We start from the raw sequence: 21,758 nt of genomic DNA, 5'->3' as shown, positions 1-21,758 counted from the left end.
GGGCCTGTGACTTCTATCAGCGATAAAGTCACTCATTCTGCTAACATGACTATGGTTTCTATGGTTTGCTGGTACTTTCATAATGGAAGGAAATGTAAATTTCAGTCAGTGGCTAGAGGAAAAAGTTGAATCCTACCTATGGAAATGGAGGAATTCTCTCCTTTGCTCCCTCTTCCTTTCTGCTACCTGGGATGAGACTGGGATGGCTGGAGCTAAAATAGCCATTTTGGACTATGAGACAAGATGGAGGGAGTTCCGGTCTCTGACGAACATGGAGCCACATACCAGCCCCAGCCTGCCTACTTCTGGAAAGAGAGATGAATTTCTACCTCCTTAAGCTACAGTTGGCTTACTCTTTGCTGTATAAAGCCACACAAACCTAATCTTGTTGTATCTCTAATACTTTCTTCCCAGGGCTAAGGTTTGAAACTGTTTGAACCTGATCTAACAGACATGCTCTTTCCTATTTACAAATATGACTCCTCCAGAGCTACCCAATTAGCACAGTTCCTCTGTGGTTGACAATCGTACGGGGGGCAAATCCCCAAACCCCTCAAAACTCAGTGCCGCTCCAGCTCTGAAGCATGTCCTTTAGAGTGAGCACACGCCCAAACATCACATCATTAACCACAGCTCAGGAAGCTTAGAACTGCACAGCACATTCAGACCACGGACACACACACCTGACTTCACCCCACATCTCACAAAGTCCACACTCACACAGGAGCAAGCACAACGGTACCCCACTGATGTGCAGGTCCGAGAGTCACCCGGCATTGGCGGAGGAGACTCAGCAACTTACTAATTGTCATCAACTCTGGCACCGAGGAGGAAGGTAGCATGCTGCTCAGGAGGTCTCCCTGGCCAGGAGGACCAGCTTCCACACTGGGAAAAAGCAAACAGAAGGAAGTTACACTCGGCCACTCAAAATATACAACCTCACCCTTCCAAGAACTAGCAGGTACTCAGTGTTTTCAGGAGCAACCACCAGAAGGCACAGGAGGCAGCCCTTCAAAACCGCAGTCAGCCCTCTTCATTCGCGGACTCCCTATTTGCAAATCTGCTTACTCGCTGACGCTGATTTGTGTCCCCAAAATCAATAGTCAGTATTCTTCTAAAACAAACAGCAAGGGCGCCTGGGTGGCTCAGTCGGTTATATGTCCAACTTCAGTTCAGGTCATGATCTCATAGTTTGTGGGTTCAAGACCCGTGTCGGGCTCTGTGCTGATAGCTCAGAGCCTGGAGCCTGCTTTGGATTCTGTGTCCCCCGCTCTCTCTCTCTCTCTGCCCTCCCATACTCATGCTCTGTCTCTCTCTTTCTCTCAAAAACAAATAAAACATTAATTTTTTTTTTAATAAACAGCAAAAAGGACTCTGCACCCTATATGGACCTGGTGACACCCATCCTGACAATGTACTAACTGTACAGGAACCGACAGGTGGTGTCACTGTCACAGAGCAGAGCTCCGTTGACTTAGGGGGAGACAGTAAAACCAAGCATGGTTTGAGGTGATCAGTGACTCCCACCCTGGGGCTGAGGTTGAAAATGCAGATGTGATCTACCCCTACTCTCTCAAGTTTGCACTAAATTAAAACCGTGAAGAGAGAAAAAGAAACAACTCTAAGAACCACAAGGATCGTGGTGGCATTAGGGAGACTTTAGTGTCCATCCGAGTTCTGCTACCAAGCATCCAATGACTTTGAGCAACTCCGTTTCCCTTTGAGATACTTTTATTTGAACATCAGAAAACTGACACGGTGCTTACTACTCTATTCTGGTCGAAGCACTTCTCAAACACGTGAGAGCTAAGTGGCTCAAGTATTACATAATATTAAACTTGTGTAATATTGTGACCAAATGTTAAAATCCAGTAAATGATGTTAGAAGAGGTACCCAGATATGGCCCCTAAATCATAAAAAGTAAAGGAGGTACACAAATGAAGTTTGGTAAAACACTGTTCCTCACACTCTGACGCCCTTGGCAACTTCCCATTCTAAACCTGAACATTAATGTGAAATAAGGCCTTGACCTTGAATTCTGGCAGGTGCACTCCTACCTTCAAAAAAGAATAAAAGGCACAGCTGCGAACAGGACAACTCAATCCCAAAGGCAATTTGGTTTCTGAATACTAACCTGTACCCGAGCCCAGGCTCCAGGAGAACGTGGTCCTCCAATCCTGTCCTGTTCTCCAGGCTTCCGAGGGGGTCATCTGTGCACAGAGAGCAGTGGCAGAAAGAAAGTCAGCAGTCTGTTTTCATTTCATTTTCTTCATGCGGCAAGGACACGTTGCGGACACTGGCTCCTCTCTACATCAGTGGACTTACAAATGTTTCCTGGCCTGCACGCCGGGTTTTAATCTGCTACTTCTTTCGTTCTTTTGGCCAGAATCTCAGATTTGGCACCAGTCACTGATACGAGGCCCCAACCTCCCACTTAACCTTTTTGACCTTGAGCCGTCTGGAAGTATGCGTGAAGTCCATATTCAGAGCCAGCCTCAGGATCAGGCAATAATAATCAGCTTTCTGTTAGACAAAACTGCTCTCACTGTAGTGGCTTATGACAGACACAAAGGGGCAGCACAGTCCCATCACTGACAATGTCTGCATCAAAATCCAGGCCCTGCTGCCTTCTAAAAAGCCACCTCCCTACACAGAGTGGTGTGGGGGAAAGGCATTCAGAACAAGCGAGGCCACAAATAATCTCCAGAGGCACTAAAGACTTTCATAAATGTATTTGCTGCTGTTCAAGTCTCTTTTCAGAAAAAAAGTGCAAATCCAGGGCCCCTTGGGCTGGATGGTGACATTAAGGTTGGAGTCAACCATGGTTGACACTTGCTCAGTGGAGAAATTTCTGGTTTGTCGACACCCACGGTAGAACCAGACATGGATGTGGGGACGGGGCAGAGGCCGAAGGGAGCACATCTCATTGCCCTAAGCTACGCAGCCTCCTCCCTGTCTTTCCTCCTATTTTGGCCAGAGTTTCATCCTGCTGGATATTTCCCCAGTTCTTATAGGGGTTGTACTTGGGTAATCCTAATGAGAAAACGTTTTGTCACCTTTTCTTCTACCCTGCCATCCCCATCAAGCTATTCCACTCGCTCCTGCTTCTTAAAAGAAGTTTGAAGGGAAAATGTCACCCTACAGCCCAGCCTGCCTACCACAGGTTCCCACCACCATCGCCATGGCCATCATCATCCCCCACCCCCCACCTTCATCTTTTCTGCTTCCTTTGTGACAGTGCCTCTGGACCGCAGCTCAGAGGCCTCCGTCCCCCTTGGCAAATCCAACAGGGTTTTGACCCCAGCCCCCAGCTGTGTAAAGAGGACAAGTCCCAAGCATGCAGCTCTGGCTGAGACCTCAATCCAGAACCCTTGTCCCACGGTGCTAGCTGCCTGCCTGAAAGCTCTACCGGGCCACCCTGCAGGGCCTACCAACTGATTGTGATGTCAAAACTGCTCCCTTGTGTCACCCTGTCCACTGGGCCATCTCCCCTTAGAGTGAGGCACCCTCCTCCCTCCATCATGGAGCTTGGGGAGCCCCAGACCTGCCAGTTCCACCTCATTATCACCCGCTCCTTGTCCACAGTCATCTCCACTGCCATCCTAGTGCTGAGGCTCAATACCTTCCAGGGGTCTCCTGCAGGAGCCCCCACGGTTCTGCCTCACCCCTGCTAGTCCAACCCACTCAAAGCTATCAGATTCCTCGTTCCCCACCACTGAACCAAAAATGGGGACTCCAACATACACAGCAGAAATCCATGGCTGGAGTAAAGGCCCCCATCACCCTCCAGCATTCCAGACACCATGCCTACTCAGCCCAGCAATTTCCCACCACAGCACAGGAGTATGAGCATAGCCACTCAGGCTGCCTCACTCGCCCTCAAGGTGCCCTTGGAGGCGCACTCTACTATTATCTTAATTTTACAGATAAGGAGATGGCCCTGGAGGAGTTCAATGACCTATCCAAGATCACAAGCTGATATGTGAGCGTCTGAACCTCACTCTGTCCAGAGCCAGAGCTAAGCCCTTTCCCCCTTTGAGATCTCTCACACAGCTGATGTGGGCTACATGCCTCTGTCTCTATGCATCCTTGAACTCCCTGCCCTATTCCTCTGTCTATATCGTGTCCCCACCTGGATATCATTTTTCCAACTGCCAGGTGTCCACTCCCGTTGGCATGCCCCACCCCCACACACTTGGTCCACCCACTGCTCACCCACTCAGCACAGGCTTCCTGAGTCCATACTGTGGGCCTGGCTCTGGTCAGGGTCAGTGTCACACTGGAACCAGGGCAGACACGGCCCGGCCCTCAAGGACCTCAAAGACTAGCAGGGGGATGGGGATCGCCATGTAATTACACAAATACATAGTTCCAAGCTGAGATCAGGGCATGGGGACACACGAGGTTTATGGCAGTGCGAACAGGAGGCCCAGCTTGCCTGGGGAGGGGGTGGAAGAGCCCTCTGTACGTGACACTTGGGCTGCCACCTGAAGGATGCACACAGGCTGCAGGAGGTGGGAGGAGAGAGATGGCTGTCGGCTCAGTTCAAGGAAGGGGAAGCTGGCTGGTGTGGCTGGAGCGTCAGGAGGGGATCAGGCTGTGGGGCAAGCTGGGGCCTCGGTGGCCACAGTGAGGGTTCTTGATTTTATCCTCAGTGCACTAGAAGGGTTTGGAGCAGGGGAATGATGCAATCTGATTTATGTTCTAAGACATCACTCCAGTTGCTATAAGAAGAATGCCAGGGTGGGGGCCCGGACAGAAGCAGGGAGAGCTGTTGATGTCCCTTGTCCCCTCCTTGCATGCAAAACTCTGGGGGTGGGGAGGGCTCACCTCCGGATCCCCCCAGAGCCCAGCACAGTGCTGGTATAGAGCGGGACACCCACTGTTGCATAAAGAAAATCATGACCCCTGAGTGGCACACGACCCTCACGAGTGGTGTGGGGACCACACACAGTGCAGGTCCGGGGGCACCACAGAGTCCCAACACTAACACTACCCTCTGGAAGCCAATTTCCCAGATCAACCATCTCAGATCAAAGCGGCGCTAGAACAGAGCCTCAACCTCAACAAGCAACCCCCAAGACCCAATGCAGGACAAGAAGTTGAAGAACCGGGTAAATGAAGGTTTGAGGACCCAAGGTTTCAAATGAAAAAACAAGCCCTCAGAAACAGACCCTGGGGAAGGGGGCGGGGGGAAGGGGGGAGGCGCGCCTGGGTGCCTCAGTCAGTTAAGCGTCTGACTCTTGATTTCGGTTCAGATCATGATCTCACAGTTCATGAGTTCAAGCCCCACGTCGGGCTCTGCACTGACAATACAGAGCCTGCTTGGGATTCTCTCTCTCTCTGCCTCTCCCCAACCTGTGTGCCCCACCCCATAAATAAATAAACTTAAGAAAGGAAGGAAGGAAGGAAGGAAGGAAGGAAGGAAGGAAGGAAAGAAGGAAGAAACTGACTCTGAAGTTGCTAAGACCCAACACTAACCCCAGGACCCTCAATGAAAGCAGCAGTAACATTTTCATGTGTGCAATGGGTAGAAATGGGTGTTTCGTTCACCTCTGTTTAGTATTCTCAGTTGAAAGGACTCTGGGACTTCTCCCTTGCAGCTTCAAAGAAATGGTAAATGTGCTTTACTGTGTTGCAGGTAAGAGACACGCTCAGAGCAATGACTGCATCTAATCCCACATCCTGGTCCCATGTGACCTGGCTGGTGTCTTCTTTCTCTGAGCCTCTAACCCCAGCTCCAAAGCACAGCCTCCTAAGCCACAGAGTCCCCTCGTCCAAGAATCAGAAGGACAACACTTCTCTGTTCAGAGTCCCCTTCTCTGCCACCTTGTCCCTCTCCAGATTTAGCCACCCAAAACACTCCTCCTCCTCCTCCACGTGCCTCCCTCCATCTTCCTCTGAATGCCCCCAAGGGCAGTGACACTACAAACACCAACACTTTCAAAGATGACGGAAAGGTCTCCCAAGGGTAGAACCATCTGTGTCCAAAGCTGTCATTAAAGACACAAAATGGCTCCCCAGCCAGAATGAGAGTATGTTAACCTTGCTCAAGTAGAAGGGTGGCAATCGGAAGGGAGAACAGTCAGAAGTGAGCAGAAGCAAAACAGTCTGGGGCAGAAATGCTGACAGCATGCACTCAGAGCAGGCCAGGGAAAGGCCTCCCTGACAGGTGAGTCCCGGCACCACGGGCCCACACGCCTCCCAGGGAAACGGGGGTCAGGCCAAGAGGGACTCGATGCCACCTGGCCTTCCAATCGGGCAGCAGATCAACTCTGCCCGATTCTGACTCTCAGATCTTCTGCAGCCCGAGCATAATCTGTCTTCCTATGCAACTTCTACCCAGGGCGCGTCTGCCCCTGAGGCTGTCACAGGCTCCCGGGACTCCTGGCAGCTTTGTCACCACAGTAAACTAAAAAGTTGGCAGACAGTTCACACACGCATGTCTGATGAGGATAATGGAGATAAGCTGGAGCTCGGGGTCCCCCGACAGTGACAAGATGAAGCCTCCAGGTCTGGAAAGTGGACAGGCAGAGGTGGGGCAGGGGGAAAGCTGCCAGTGGGGAGGCCTTCCCACGAGGATGCCAGAGGCCGGCCAGAGGCTGCATTCCCTGGACACACTGAAACCCACAGAGGGAGAAGGAGCGGGGGGTTTTGCAAAACCCCACCCCAGCACGGAGGACAGCACATGGCAGTGCCCCAGGAGCAGCCAGCCCCCAGCCCCCAGCCCAGAGAGGAAGGGGCTGCCGTAAACAAGACAGCGTGCCCAGAATGGGCACCTGACAGCCCAGCAGAAAGGCCCGCCTGGTGGGGAGGGCGACAAGGTGAGTGGGGTGCTGGGGCACCAGCTGGAAGCCACGTGGTCCCAGATGGGCGTCAGGCCCCTCTGCTCTGTGCAAGCCGTGTGCACTGTGTTCAGGGGACAACAGCGAAGTACCCAACCCCACCCGCTGGCTGCTGGGACCACAGATGGTCACCTGAGGGAAAGGAGATGCCGGGCCCACCAGCTGGCCCCTCTCAGGGGTTTCAGCGGAGGCCCAGCGAAAAGCACCGGCTGGTAAGAAGGCCGCGTGGCTGGGGCCAAAAGGGGAGAGGGCATGAGAGAGCAAAAACGGTCCAAGGAGAGCGGAGACAGGGCAGACCCCATGAGGAAGTGTGGGGCACGGGATGGCGGAGACTCAGGTACTCTCCGTTCTGACCGCCATCTCCCGGTCCTCGGACACCCCAGCACGATGTGCCCGTGGACGGCAGGCTTTCTCGGGGCCTTGGCAGGTGCCTGGCGCCTCTCCCCACATTAACCTGAGAGTCTTTGCCACACATCTGAGAAGAAGGTAAGAGAAAACACCCACCCCTTCCTCACGGGCTGTGGGTGACAGGGGACGTGTTCATCCACACCGAGCTGACACTGGAGCTGACCTCAACTCTTCGGTAGTTTAGACTTGAACGTCTTAACGTTTCAGACCTTGAACATTTTTTTTTTAAGTTTTTAATTTTAATTCCAGTACAGTTAACATAGTGTTTCATTAGTTTCAGGTGTACAATATAGTGACTCAGCAGTTCCACACATGACCCAGTGGGATCTTGAACATCTTAAATGACATTTAAGAGTTTCTCAGCAGTGTGAAGACAAACTTACGAATTAATATTGAGTGGATAAAAAGCAAAATATTAATCCTACATTGAGTTTCATTATGACCTCTTAAAGAGAAGTATGTGTAGAACGAAGCCGCTAAGGAAATGGTGTCTAACACCATCCACTCCACAGTTAAGGCCTACTGTATGCCTGGAAGGTACCAAGCAGCCGAGGACATTGGGAGAGCAGGCCGATCTAGCCTGCAAGCCTGTGCTGCTTTCAGAGGCCTGTTTCAGATACTTTCCTTTCAGCCCTCTCTACCTTTTGGTCAAACATCTGGCTCTGAGCAAGGATGGGAAATAATCCTAACAGAATTTTGCAAAATCCATCATTTAATCGTGCAGGTCATACCCAGAGCGAGACCCTCAGCAGACTGGATGAAGCGCAGCAACAGAACCAATCCTGGGCCGGGCTCAGGGGTGAACTTGGCTGTGCCTCTAGAATCAGTACAGAGCTGCCCTTCTGGGGCTCCAATCCAGCAGCTGGTGACCAAGGGGACTCCCAGACACCCAGAGGATAAGGTAACGATATGACAGCTCATATGAGCCTGCTTAATGTTTAAGCTGACTCCCTTTCTTGGAAGGGACCCAGACACGAACTAGTCTGATCCTGCCCTTTAACTAATGAGGGTTTGAGAACCAGTGATGTGAAGGGACACCAGCCCCGGGTCACGTGGCTGCCGTCATTTCAGAGCCTGGGCCACTCTGTCCTCCCCCTGCTTCAGGACTTTGTACATGCTGTTCCCTTGCCTGTGTTTTTTGTTTCTTTTCTTTTTCTTGAATGTAGAAATAGAAAAACTTCATTTCTACTTTCAATTTCTATTAAAAAATACTTTTTCCTTAATTTTTTTACTATATTTTTTGTTTTTATGTAAATTTTTTCAAATTCCATTTTACTGCCATCATTTTATTTTAGTCTACTACAGTGTATACACTTTTTCAAATTTTTAACGATTTCTTTTTTTATTTTTTTAAATCTTTTTTCTTTTTCATTTCTTTTCTTTTTTCTTGAATACAAAAAAATAAGAAATTCATATTTAGTTTTAATTTTTATTAAAAATATTTTTTTTAATTTTTTTATACTATATTCTTTACTTTTGTGTATATTTTTTCAAATTCTATTTTAACCCCATCATATCATTTTAGTCTACTTCAGTGTATTCATTTTTTCAAATTTTCAAATGATTTCCTTTTTTTTCTCCCCCCTTTTTTTCTCTAATCTCTAACCACTCTCAACACCCAGACCAAAACACACCTATGATCTAGCATCATCTATTCGATTTGTGTGTGTGTGTTTAATTTTTAATTTTAATATTTTTTTAATTTTAATGTTTTTAATTTCAATTTTTCTACCTCATTAATTCCTTTTCTCCCTTCAAAATGGCAGAATGAAGGAATTCACCCCAAAAGAAAGAGCACAAAGAAAAACAGCCAAGGATTTAACCAACACAGATACAAGCAAGATGTCTGAAACAGAATTTACAATCATGATAATAAGAATACTAGCTGGACTCGAAAATAGATTAGAATCCCTTTCTGCAGAGATAAAAGAAGTAAAAAATAGCCAGAATGAAATTAAAAATGCTTTAACTGAGCTGCAATCACAGATGGATGCCACGGTGGCAGGGACGGATGAGTCAGAACAGAGAATCAGCGATATAGAGGACAAACTTAGAGAATAATGAAGCAGAAAAAAAGAGGGAGATTAATGCAAAAGAGCACGATTTAAGAATCAGAGAAATCAGTGACTCATTAAAAAGGAACGACATGAGAATCATAGGGGTCCCAGAAGAGGAAGAGAGAGAAATAGGGGTAGAAGGGTTATTGAGCAAATCATGCAGAAAGCTTTCTTACCTGGGGAAAGACATGGACACCAAAATCCAGGAAGCACAGAGGACCCCCATTAGATTCAACAAAAAGCGACCATCAACAAGGCATATCATAGTCAAATGCACAAAATACTCAGGCAAGGAGAGAATCATGAAAGCAGCAAGGGAAAAAAAGTCCCTAACATACAAGGGAAGACAGATCAGGTTTGCAGCAGACCTATCCACAGAACTTGGCAGGCCAGAAAGGCGTGGCAGGATATATTCAGTGTGCTGAATCAGAAAAATATGCCATCACAAATTCTTTATCCAGCAAGGCTGTCATTCAAAATAGAAGGAGAGATAAAAAGTTTCCCAGACAAACAAATATTAAAGGAATTTGTGACCACTAAACCAACCCTGCAAGAAATTTTAAGGGGGACTCTCTGAGGGTAGAAAAGATGAAAAAATATATATATAAACAAATAAATACCAAAAGCAACAAAGATCAGAAAGAACCAAAGAACACCACCAGAAACTCCAACTCTACAAGCATCATAATGGCAATAAATTCATATCTTTCAGTACTCACTCTAAACATCAATGGACTAAATACTCCAATCAAAAGACATAAGGTAACAGAATGGATAAGAAAACAAGATCCATCTATATGCTGTTTACAAGAGAACCACTTTAGACCTAAAGACACCTTCAGATTGAAAATAAGGGGATGGAGAACCATCTATCATGCTAATGGTCAACAAAAGAAAGCTGGAGTAGCCATACTTATATCAGGCTATGCAGACTTTAAAATAAAGATTGTGGGGCACCTGGGTGGCTCAGTCGGTTGAGCGTCTGACTTCAGCTCAGGTCATGATCTCACGGTCCGTGAGTTCGAGCCCCGCGTCGGGCTCTGTGCTGACAGCTCAGAGCCTGGAGCCTGTTTCGGATTCTGTGTCTCCCTCTCTCTGACCCTCCCCCGTTCATGCTCTGTCTCTCTCTATCTCAAAAATAAATAAACGTTAAAAAAAATTTTTTTTAAATAAAGATTGTATCAAGAGATGCAGAAGGGCATTACATCATAATCAAGGGGTCTATCCACCAAGAAGACCTAACAATTGTAAACATTTATGCACCAAATGTGGCAGCACCCAAATATATAAATCAATTAATCACAAACATAAAGAAACTAATCGATAGTAATACCATAATAGTAGGAGACTTCAATACCCCACTCACAGCAATGGACAGATCATCCAATCAAAAAATCAACAAGGAAACAATGGCTTTGAATGACACACTGGACCAGATGGACTTAACAGATAGATTCAGAACATTTCATCCTAAAGCAGCAGAATATACATTCTTTTCCAGTGCACATGGAACGTTCTCCAGAATAGATCATATACTAGTACACAAATCAGCCCTAAGTAAGTATAAAAAGATCGAGATCATACTGTGCATATTTTCAGACCACAATGCTATGAAACTCGAAATCAACCACAAAAAAAAATTTGGAAAGGTAACAAATACTTGGAGACTGAAGAACATCCTACTAAAGAATGAATGGGCTAATGAAGCACTTAAGGAGGAAATTAAAAAGTATATGGAAGTCAATGAAAATGATAGCACCATAACCCAAAATCTCTGGGACGCAGCAAAGATGGCCATAAGAGGAAAGTATATAGCAATCCAGGCCTTCCTAAAGAAGGAAGAAAGATCTCAGATACACAACCTAACCTTAGGCCTTAAGGAGCTGGAAAAAGAACAGCAAATAAAACCCACAACAAGCAAAAGACAGGAAATAATAAAGATTAGAGCAGAAATTAATGCTATCGAAACCAAAAAAACAGTAGAACAGATCAATGAAACCAGAAGCTGGTTCTTTGAAAGAATTAGCAAAATTGATAAACCACTAGCCAGTTTGATCAAGAAGAAAAAGGAAAGGACCCAAATAAGTAAAATCAAGAATGAAAGAGGAGAGATCACAACCAACACAACAGAAATACAAACAATAATAGGAGAATATTATGAGCAATTATATGCCAATAAAATGGGCAATCTGGAAGAAATGGACAAATTCCAAAACTGGAAACAAATGCACTACCAAAACTGAAACAGGAAGAAATAGAAAATTTGAACCAACACATAACCAGTAAGGAAATCGAATTAGTAATCAAAAATCTCACCAAAAACAAGAGTCCAGGGCCAAATGGCTTTCCAGGGGAATTCTACCAAACATTTAAGGAAGAGTTAACACCTATTCTCTTGAAGGTGTTCCAAAAAATAGAAATGAAAGGAAAACTTCCAAACTCTTTCTATGAAGCCAGCATTACCTTGATTCCAAAACCAGACAGAGACCCCACTAAAAAGGAGAACTATAGACCAATTTCCTTGATGAACATGGATGCAAAAATCCTCAACAAGATATTAGCCAACTGGATCCAACAATACATTGAAAAAATTATTCACCACGACCAAGCGGGATTTGTACCTGGGAGGCAGGACTGGTTCAATATCTGCAAAACAATCGTTGTGATTCATCACATCAATAAAAGAAAGGACAAGAACCATATGATCCTCTCAATAGATGCAGAGAAAGCATTTGACAAAACACAGCATCCTTTCTTGATAAAAACCTTCAAGAAAACAGGGATAGAAGGAGCATACCTCGAGATCATAAAAGCTATATATGAATGACCCAACACTAATATCCCCCTAAGGTCAGGAACAAGAAAGGGATGTCCACTCTTGCCACTGTTATTCAACATAGTATTGGAAGTGTTAGCCTCTGCAATCAGACAACACAAAGAAATAAAAGGCATCCAAATTGGCCAGGAGGAGGTCAAACTTTCATTCTTCACAGATGACATGATACTCTATATGGAAAACCCAAAATATTTCACCAAAAAACTGCTAAAATTGATTCATGAATTCAGCAAAGTTGCAGGATATAAAATCAATGCACAAAAATTGGTTGCATTCCTATACACCAACAATAAAGTGAAAGAAAGAGAAATCAAGGAATTGATCCCATTTACAGTTGCAAAAAAACCCATAAAATACCTAGGAATAAATCTAACCAAAGAGGTGAAAAATCTATACACTGAAAACTATAGAAATCTTATGAAAGAAATTGAAGAAGACACCAAAAAAAATGGAAAAAGATTCCATGCTCCTGGAGAGGAAGAACAAATATTGTTAAAATTTGATACTACCCAAAGCAATTTACATATTCAATGCAATCCTTATCAAAGTAACACCAGCATTCTTCACAGAGCTAGAACAAATAATCCTACAATGTGTATGGAACCAGAAAAGACCCCAAATCCCCAAAGCGATCTTGAAAAACAAAACCAAAGCTGGAGGCATCACAATCCCAGACTTCAAGCTATACTACAAAGCTGTAATCATCAAGACAGTAAGGTACTGGCACAAGAGCAGACAACCCAGAAATGGACCTACAAAGTATGGGTAACTAACCTTTGACAAAGCAGGAAAGAATATCCAGTGGAATAAAGACAGTCTCTTCAGCAAGTGGTGCTGGGAAAACTGGACAGCGACATGCAGAAGAATGAACCTGGACCACTTTCTTACACCATACACAAAAATAAACTCAAAGTGGGTGAAAGACCTCAATGTAAGACAGGAAGCCATCAAAATCCTCGAGGAGAAAGCAGGCAAAAACCTCTTTGATCTTGGCCACAGCAACTTCTTACTCAACACATCTCCGGAGGCAAGGGAAACAAAACCAAAAATGAACTACGGGACCTCATCAAAATAAAAAGCTTCTGCACAGCGAAGGAAACAATCAGCAAAACTAAAAGGCAACCGACAGAATGTGAGAAGATATTTGCAGATGACATATCAGATAAAGGGTTAGTATCCAAAATCTATAAAGAACTTATTAAACTCAACACCCAAAACAAATAATCCAGTGAAGAAATGGACACAAGACATGAATAGACACTTCTCTAAAGAAATCCATATGGCCAACCGACACATGAAAAAATGCTCAACATCACTCATCATCAGGGAAATACAAATCAAAGCCACAATGAGATACCACCTTATACCTGTCAGAATGGCTAACATTAGCAACCCAGGCAACAACAGATGTTGGTGAGGATGCGGAGAAAGAGGATCTCTTATGCATCACTGGTGGGAATGCAAGCTGGTGCAGCCACTCTGGAAAACAGTATGGAGGTTCCTCAAAAAACTAAAAATAGAACTACCTTATGACCCAGCAATTGCACTACTAGGCATTTATATAAGGGATACAGGTGTGCTGTTTTGAAGGGACACATGCACCCCCATGTTTATAGCAGCACATCAACAATAGCCAAAGTATGGAAAGAGCCCAAATGTCCATCGATGGATGAACGGATAAAGAAGATGTGGTGTATATATATACAATGGAGTATTACCCGGCAATCAAAAAGAATGAAATCTTGCCATTTGCAACTATGTGGATGGAACTGGAGGGTATTATGCTAAGTGAAATTAGAGAAAGACAAAAATCATATGATTTCACTCATATGAGGGCTTAAAGAGACAAAACAGATGAACATAAGGGAAGGGAAACAAAAATAATATAAAAACAGGGAGGGGGACAAAACAGAAGAGACTCATAAATATGGAGAACAAACTGAGGGTTACTGGAGGGGTTGTGGGAAGGGAGATGGGCTAAATGGGTAAGGGGCATTAAGGAATCTACTCCTGAAATCATTGTTTCACTATATGCTAACTAATTTGGATGTAAATTAAAAATAAAATAAAATAAAATAAAATCAAAATAAAATAAAAACTTTAAAAATAAATAAATAATGTTTATGAAAAGTTTTAAGTCTTAAGAACAGACTAATGAAATAATTCTAAACAAAACAAAACACAAAACATGGAAAGACAATATGAAGAATTTTAATTCATAAAGACGAGCTGATATTATTCTCATTTCTAAAAGGAGATACCCTATTTGATGAGTGCTTACTTATAAACCAAATACTCTCTAAACTATCTCGTTTAATTCTCAAAACAACCCTATATCATTATCCCCATTTTTCAGTTGGGGAAACTAAGGCTTAGAGACATTAACTAGATTGTTCGAGGCCACACAGCTAGTAAGTTTTGGACTTTGGTTTGAACCCAAGACTGCCTTTCAACTCCGTTTTTTTTCTAGCCATGACTTCTACTGCCTATAAAGGGAATAAAAATGAGATGCAGTAAGTTGTATGTGTTTCAGGGATTTTCTTCTTGTATTTTGCATTTTCTACACGGAGCAACTATGCCATTAATAACCAGGAAAAAAATAACAGTTATTGTTTTTATAAAATGAAACAAACAGAAACGGTTCTTTCTTGCCAGAATCCAAAGGAGAAAGGAAATATCCATTTTCATTTATCATGTTTCCCAGAGGGATGTCTATTCAGGGTGAGATGATGCTTCCTCGTGAGGGTCTCCTTTATATGCTGTAAGATTTTAGCACCATCACCCCTGTCCACCCAATGTCCCACAGCAGATATTGCCAGTGCCTTGCCAGCAACCTGTCAGCACCCACCCCTCCAGCCAGTGCCACCAGCTGCAAACACCTGCGACCTTTTGCCTGGTAACATTTGCCCTGTTTGGAGAACATACTTGGTTCCCATGCAAGGCAACCCAGAAGTGCCAGAGCATCAGTGGCTCTGGAAGCAGCCCTTGACCAGTGCTGAACTAGAACTTGATGGCTCAACTCCCCACCTTCCCTGCCTCTCAGATGCAATGACTCTGAAGGCACGTCCTGCTCTCCGAGTCCCCAGCAGGACCCCAGCTCCAGTCACCCAGGTGGTAAGTGGCCTGACACATTGGCTTCCCTACCTTGTTACCTTGAAACACTTAACAGTGTTTTCTGGGATCCCCTCCTAAAAACATGACTTGCCCTCAAATCTTTGTCTCAGAGTCAGCTTCTGGGGACGTCAGGCCAGGGAGGCTCCCCAGGCATGTTGACACTGAAAAAGGTCCTACAACTTCCAAACACCAGGCTCAGAGAGTGCAATGCTCTTCCAAAATAAGAAACCGTTTAAGTTCCGCACTTGCTCTCTAGTAAAAGACCTCCAGCTCTAAGAAAAGCCCATGGCGATGTCATTTCACACAGAACTCCCCCAAAAGTCCTTCAGACACCCCCTTGATGTCTGATGCTCTCCCATTCTCCAGTAGTTCAACTGAGTCCCTACCTGTGGTTCAAGAAACAGTGATGATTTTCAGTGCAAAATAACCACATGGCTTTGGGCTAAGCACCACTCCAGGAAGGAGATGGTCATAATCACGGTAATGCCAGGAGCTGATGTTTATTGTTTGTCATACACCTGAAACAAGGGAAGACTTTACACAAATTGCTGATTTTGGTTCCCTTAACATGAAGAAATGTGGCTGCTTGGAGGCCAAGAGCACCTAGACACGAATTCAAAGTGGGCCAGTTCATTCAGTCAACAAAGATTTACTGGGAAAAAAATATATATTCATGGAGCACTTACTAAGTTCCAGACAATGTGCTAGGTAGAGGCGTTCAACAGTGGCCAAGTCACATATTGTTCCCTTCTCTCAGAAGCCACATTCTAATGGAGTATTGGGTTCAATCAGGATGACTTTGCCCCCCCCCCAACCCTGACCCCCAGGGACATCTGACAATTTCTGGAGACATTTTTAGTTGTCATAATTGGGGAGTGGGTGTGTAACTGGCATCTAGTGGATAGAGGTTAAGGATGTTGCTAAACCCTGTACAATGTACAGGGCAGCTCCCACAACAAAGAATTATCTGGCTTAAGATATCCAAAGGGTCAGGGCCCCTGGGTGGCTCAGTCAGTTGAGCATCCGACTTCGCCTCAGGTCATGATCTGATGCTTCGTGAGTCCGAGCCCTGCATCAGGCTCTCAGCTAAGCGTAGAGACTGCTTTTGATCCTCTGTCTCCTCTCTCTCTCTCTCTCTCTTTCTCTTTCTCTCTCTCTCTGCCCCTCCCTATCCCCTCTGACTCTCAAAAATAAATAAACATTTAAAAAAAAAAGATGTCAAGGCTGAGAGACCCTGTAAGAGAGGAAGAAGAGAGAATGGCAAAAACCAAACCGAGAATTTTGAGATGTGAAACCTGGGCTGGTGTCTTCCTCGTCCGCTTTGGTTCTCAATCTGGGAAATGGTATTTGCTTTATCATGAGTCCCTCGTCAACATCCACGAATGGAGGTGGGGTCATTGTTTAAACAAGCACACCCATCACGGAATGGAAATCTGAAGGAGGTCCGAGATAAGCTTTCCACTGGCAGCACATTCCACAGCTCAGTTTGGTACTAGGTTGGCCATGACGGCTCTCTGCCAACCCCACCCTCCTTTTGTAAGGAGAGATGCGCTGATGTGTCTTTTCAGTCATGTTACACATCTTATCATTTACTTATTCTACCGCACGCATTTCACGAAGGGTTTGAGGCAGCCAAGTAGATATAAACAATCATACACCCAAACCAGGAACAATACAGATTAGAATAAGGGGTGTGGAGGGTTTTTCATTATGGTTGTTGTCTGTTTACAAACTCGTCTTTTGAAGAACTCCCCCTCAAATACACCATGTACACAAACACACACCTGCTGAAAGGGGGTCCTGTACTGTCTGTGAGATTTGGATGTCCCACGGCTGGCAGTGAATATGTGATCCCAGAGTGATCTGTCAGAGCACCACTCGGCCTGGCCAACGTGATTGGTGCAGGGACCGGCATGCTATCGGAGACCAATCACAGACCTCTCTAAGGTTTCTTCCAACCTTGTGGAGAACTACGGCTGTCCCATTCTCTGGGGTCTGCAAGTTAAGGACATGCTGCATTAGGGCTGCCAGCCTAGGCAAAAAGCCTATCTTAAAATTAGGATGAGAGGGCTCCTGCATGGCTCTGTGGGTTAAGCATTTGACTTGGACTCAGGTCATGATTTCACAGTTCTCATGTTTAAGACCTATATCCGGCTCTGGGCTGGCAGTTGGGAGCCTGGAGTCTGCTTTGGATTCTGTATCTCCCTCTCTCTCTCTCTCTCTCTCTCTCTCTCTCTGCCCCTCCCCTGCTCATGCTCGCTCTCTCTCTCTCTCTGTCTCTCTCTTTCTCTCTGTCACACACACACACACACACACACACACACACACACACACACATAAATAAACATTAAAAAAAGGGTTTTTTTTTTAATTAAGATGAAGGAAGCACACAAAATCTAGAGATGGAGAGATAGGGCTCTGAGAATACCTGTTGAGACCCAGCGATGTCTGAAGGTCAGTGACGTGGTCCACTGAATCTCTCTCTTTGCCCAAAGCTATCTACACATTCAATGCAATCCCAATCAAAATTGCACCAGCATTCTTCTCGAAGTTAGAACAAGCAATCCTAAAATTCATATGGAACCACAAAAGGCCCCAAATAGCCAAAGTAATTTTGAAGCAGAAGACCAAAGCAGGAGGCATCACAATCCCAGACTTTAGCCTCTACTACAAAGCTGTAATCATCAAGACAGCATGGTATTGGCACAAAAACAGACACATAGACCAAGGGAATAGAATAGAAACCCCAGAACTAGACCCACAAACGTATGGCCAACTCATCTTTGACAAAGCAGGAAAGAATATCCAATGGAAAAAAGACAGTCTCTTTAACTAATGGTGCTGGGAGAACTGGACAGCAACATGCAGAAGATTGAAACTAGACCACTTTCTCACACCATTCACAAAAATAAACTCAAAATGGATAAAGGACCTGAATGTGAGACAGGAAACCATCCAAATCCTAGAGGAGAAAGAAAGAAAAGACCTCTCTGACCTCAGCCATAGCAATTTCTTACTTGACACATCTCCAAAGGCAAGGGAATTAAAAGCAAAAATGAACTACTAGGACCTTATGAAGATAAAAAGCTTCTGCACAGCAAAGGAAACAACCAACAAAACTAAAAGGCAACCGACGGAATGGGAAAAGATATTTGCAAATGACATATCAGACAAAGGGCTAGTATCCAAAATCTATAAAGAGCTCACCAAACTCCACACCCGAAAAACAAATAATCCAGTGAAGAAATGGGCAGAAAACATGAATAGACACTTCTCTAAAGAAGACATCCGGATGGCCAGGGCACATGGAAAGATGCTCAACATCGCTCCTCATCAGGGAAATACAAATCAAAACCACACTCAGATATCACCTCACGCCAGTCAGAGTGGCCAAAATGAACAAATCAGGAGACTATAGATGCTGGAGAGGATGTGGAGAAACGGGAAGCCTTTTGCACTGTTGGTGGGAATGCAAATTAGTGCAGCCTCTCTGGAAAACAGTGTGGAGGTTCCTCAAAAAATTAAAAATAGACCTACCCTATGACCCAGCAATAGCACTGCTAGGAATTTATCCAAGGGATACAGGAGTACTGATGCATAGGGGCACTTGTACCCCAATGTTTATAGCAGCACTCTCAACAATAGCCAAATTGTGGAAAGAGCCTAAATGTCCATCAACTGATGAATGGATAAAGAAATTGTGGTTTATATACACAATGGAGTACTACGTGGCCATGAGAAAGAATGAAATATGACCCTTTGTAGCAACATGGATGGAACTGGAGAGTGTGATGCTAAGTGAAATAAGCCATACAGAGAAAGACAGATACCATACGGTTTCCCTCTTATGTGGATCCTGAGAAACTTAACAGAAACCCATGGGGGAGGGGAAGGAAAAAAAAAAGAGGTTAGAGTGGAAGAGAGCCAAAGCATAAGAGACTCTTAAAAACTGAGAACAAACTGAGGGTTGATGGGGGGTGGGAGGGAGGGGAGGGTGGGTGATGGGCATTGAGGAGGGCACCTTTTGGGATGAGCACTGGGTGTTGTATGGAAACCAATTTGACAATAAACTTCATATATTGGGAAAAAAAAAGATTTCTTTCACTGGAACGTAAAAGATCCTGACACAGTCCAGGCATACAGCAAGATGCAGGCAAAATGGAAACCAGAGAGCAGGAGATAAGGATCAAAGCAGGTTTGAATTTGGTTGCGTTTGTTGGTCACCAAAGGTTAGGGTGATCAGTTACATCATTCTCTGTAGGTTTGCCATGAGATCATTCAAGCTCCTTAGGAGACCCCAAGCTTTTTCCTAGCACTGGCTTCTCAAAATAGAATGTACTTTGTAGAAGGAAATGCTCAGATATGGAGAGGACGCCCTCTTTGATGGACACCCTTCAGCAAATATAATCATGGGATTTGCAAAGCTGTTACCAAGACTCTTGTGGATGCTAAGGGACTCCCCCTCCTTACAGGGTTGGTCAGCTTGATTTTGTGGGATCAAGAGAAAGGCAATGTGCTCCAACTCTGCACACTTCTGAAGGTTCTCTCCCCTGGTGAACATTCCTAGAAGTGGTTCTAGAACACTGTAGCCACTAACAGTACTCAGCCTGTTTTGCCCTTTCCTACTTGGAAATCAGCTTACTTGTACCAGCTCCCCTAAGGAGAAGGGAAGCTCAGGAGAGTTAGAATCTCCTGTCCTTCAGCCCCAAGAAAGATGGCAGCGAGGTGCGTGGAGACGTTAGGGGGGCCACACTCAAGAGCCTCCCTTGTCCTCACCTCCTATCTCCAGGATTAACACAAGCTGTTAGGATCTCACATTACCAGCAGGCTGTCACTGCAGTGAGGATCTCAAATGGCTCCAACCCAAGTCACAGATTGTCCCAGAGTCTCTTTCCTTACAAAGAAAAAGGAGAAAAGCCACCGTGCCCCTAAACTTGTCTTGGAGCAGTAACACTTTGATGAAGCCTAGTCTGACCATGTGCCTCACTAGAGTTCCACGGACAAAGGCAGGTTTGTAGCAGAGTATCACAACACGACACTAGGGGAGACAAGGTGTGTGTATTTTGTTTGTTGTTGCTGTTGCCCTTGGAACTGTGTCAGTGGTTTTACAAGCGATATTTCATTTACTGTACATAGCAATCCAAGGAATGAGATAGTAATACCACCACTTTCTATGGAAGGAGGGAGAGGATATGTACTTTGCCCAAGGTCACACCATTGGTACGAGGCAGAGACCATGAGTTTGGACCCAAATCTACGGGACCTCCAAGTCCATGCTCTAGGCTCTGCCTCAGACCCTGACAGGTAGGTGCCATGGAACCACAGTGGGCAGAAGAACTCCCTGCCCCTGGGGTTCATCCAACAAGAAATGCCTTCCTTATCAGAGCCATGTGTGAGCTCACTGGGGTACGTTGCCCATATCACAGCTATGTGCCCCCCTAAAGGAAATATGCAGATAACATTATCTAGGGTTAGGGAGGCTAACCATCAATAAGCAGGCACATGGCTTAAACCACCCCTCCCTACCCCATAACAAAACCGCAGGCTGAAGAAAATACTGATAGAGGAAGCACAAGAAAACAATTGCGTCGACTCTCCCCTTCTCTTCAACAGCTAGCTTGTCACAAGGTTAAAAACAATGATGTTCTATTCAGATCAAAGCAAAGTCAGCCAAGAATAATCAAAACTCTCATGAAAAATATTCAAAATATGGACTGTTTATTAATGGCAAGTTTCATCCTCAACATACATCATGCTTTGATGTTAGCTAATGATCGTATGACATCACCGTGCTTACCAACAAATTTTAAAATAATACTGCACCTTCAGCTCAGCTTAAAATTTGTTTTTATGTATGCTTTATAATGTACCTAATAACTGTTCACCGGTACACACAAATACTTATTAGTACAACAAATGTGTATGGATTAGGGTACATACTAAAAAAACATGTTAAAACATGTGTCCAAAAAGCTTCATAAATAAGACAGTGGAAATCACCAACTATGTGCTATAAACCAAATTCCCAAGGATTTGTGCCATCTATTTGGGGCACATAGTTTGGGTGCTTCTCAAACAATGTGCATTCATGCTACCTAGGGGCCTTGATAAAATGCAGATTCTATTTCAATAAGTCTGTGGCAGGGCATGCGATTCTTCCGCTCAAGCTCCCAGGTCATGAAAATGAGGCTGCTCCACAGGACACACTCTGAGTAGTAAGTTCCTAAAAGAACTATAATGGTAACTTTTAAGTGTCCACTTGACTGGGCCACAGGGTGCCCAAATATTTGGTCAAAGGTCATTTTGGATGCATCTGAGAATGTGCGTTTGCATGAGATGACCATTGATAGTCAAGAGACTGAGTACATTGTGCTCCATCATTCGGGTGGACCTCGTCTAATCAGCTGAAGGCATGTACAGACCAAAAGGCTGACCCTCTCTTGAGTAAAAGGGAATTTTCCTGCCTGACAGCCTTCAAACTGGGGTGTCAGTTCTGC

The 21,758-nt window shown here is 44.9% G+C and overlaps 2 protein-coding genes across 2 annotated transcripts in view; both read right to left on the bottom strand.

Moving 5' to 3' along the window:
• LOC122478354 (transport and Golgi organization protein 1 homolog) overlaps positions 1-21,758 on the bottom strand; it is a 318,345-nt gene that overhangs the window by 170,838 nt on the left and 125,749 nt on the right. The gene's annotated exons all lie outside the window — the stretch shown is intronic.
• The window catches only part of LOC122478352, a 95,749-nt gene that overhangs the window by 66,819 nt on the left and 7,172 nt on the right, over positions 1-21,758 (bottom strand). The window contains exons 2-3 of the mRNA XM_043571995.1: positions 2,136-2,211; positions 771-885 (exon numbers count right to left, since the gene is read on the bottom strand). Coding sequence (XP_043427930.1) covers positions 771-885; positions 2,136-2,211 — 191 coding nt within the window. The remainder of the gene's footprint in view (positions 1-770; positions 886-2,135; positions 2,212-21,758) is intronic.

The sequence above is a fragment of the Prionailurus bengalensis genome, unplaced genomic scaffold, assembly GCF_016509475.1.
Source record: "Prionailurus bengalensis isolate Pbe53 unplaced genomic scaffold, Fcat_Pben_1.1_paternal_pri Un_scaffold_53, whole genome shotgun sequence".
NCBI lineage: Eukaryota > Metazoa > Chordata > Mammalia > Carnivora > Felidae > Prionailurus > Prionailurus bengalensis.
Note: the sequence above shows the minus strand (reverse complement) of the source record. Positions and strands in the feature narration are given on the sequence as shown.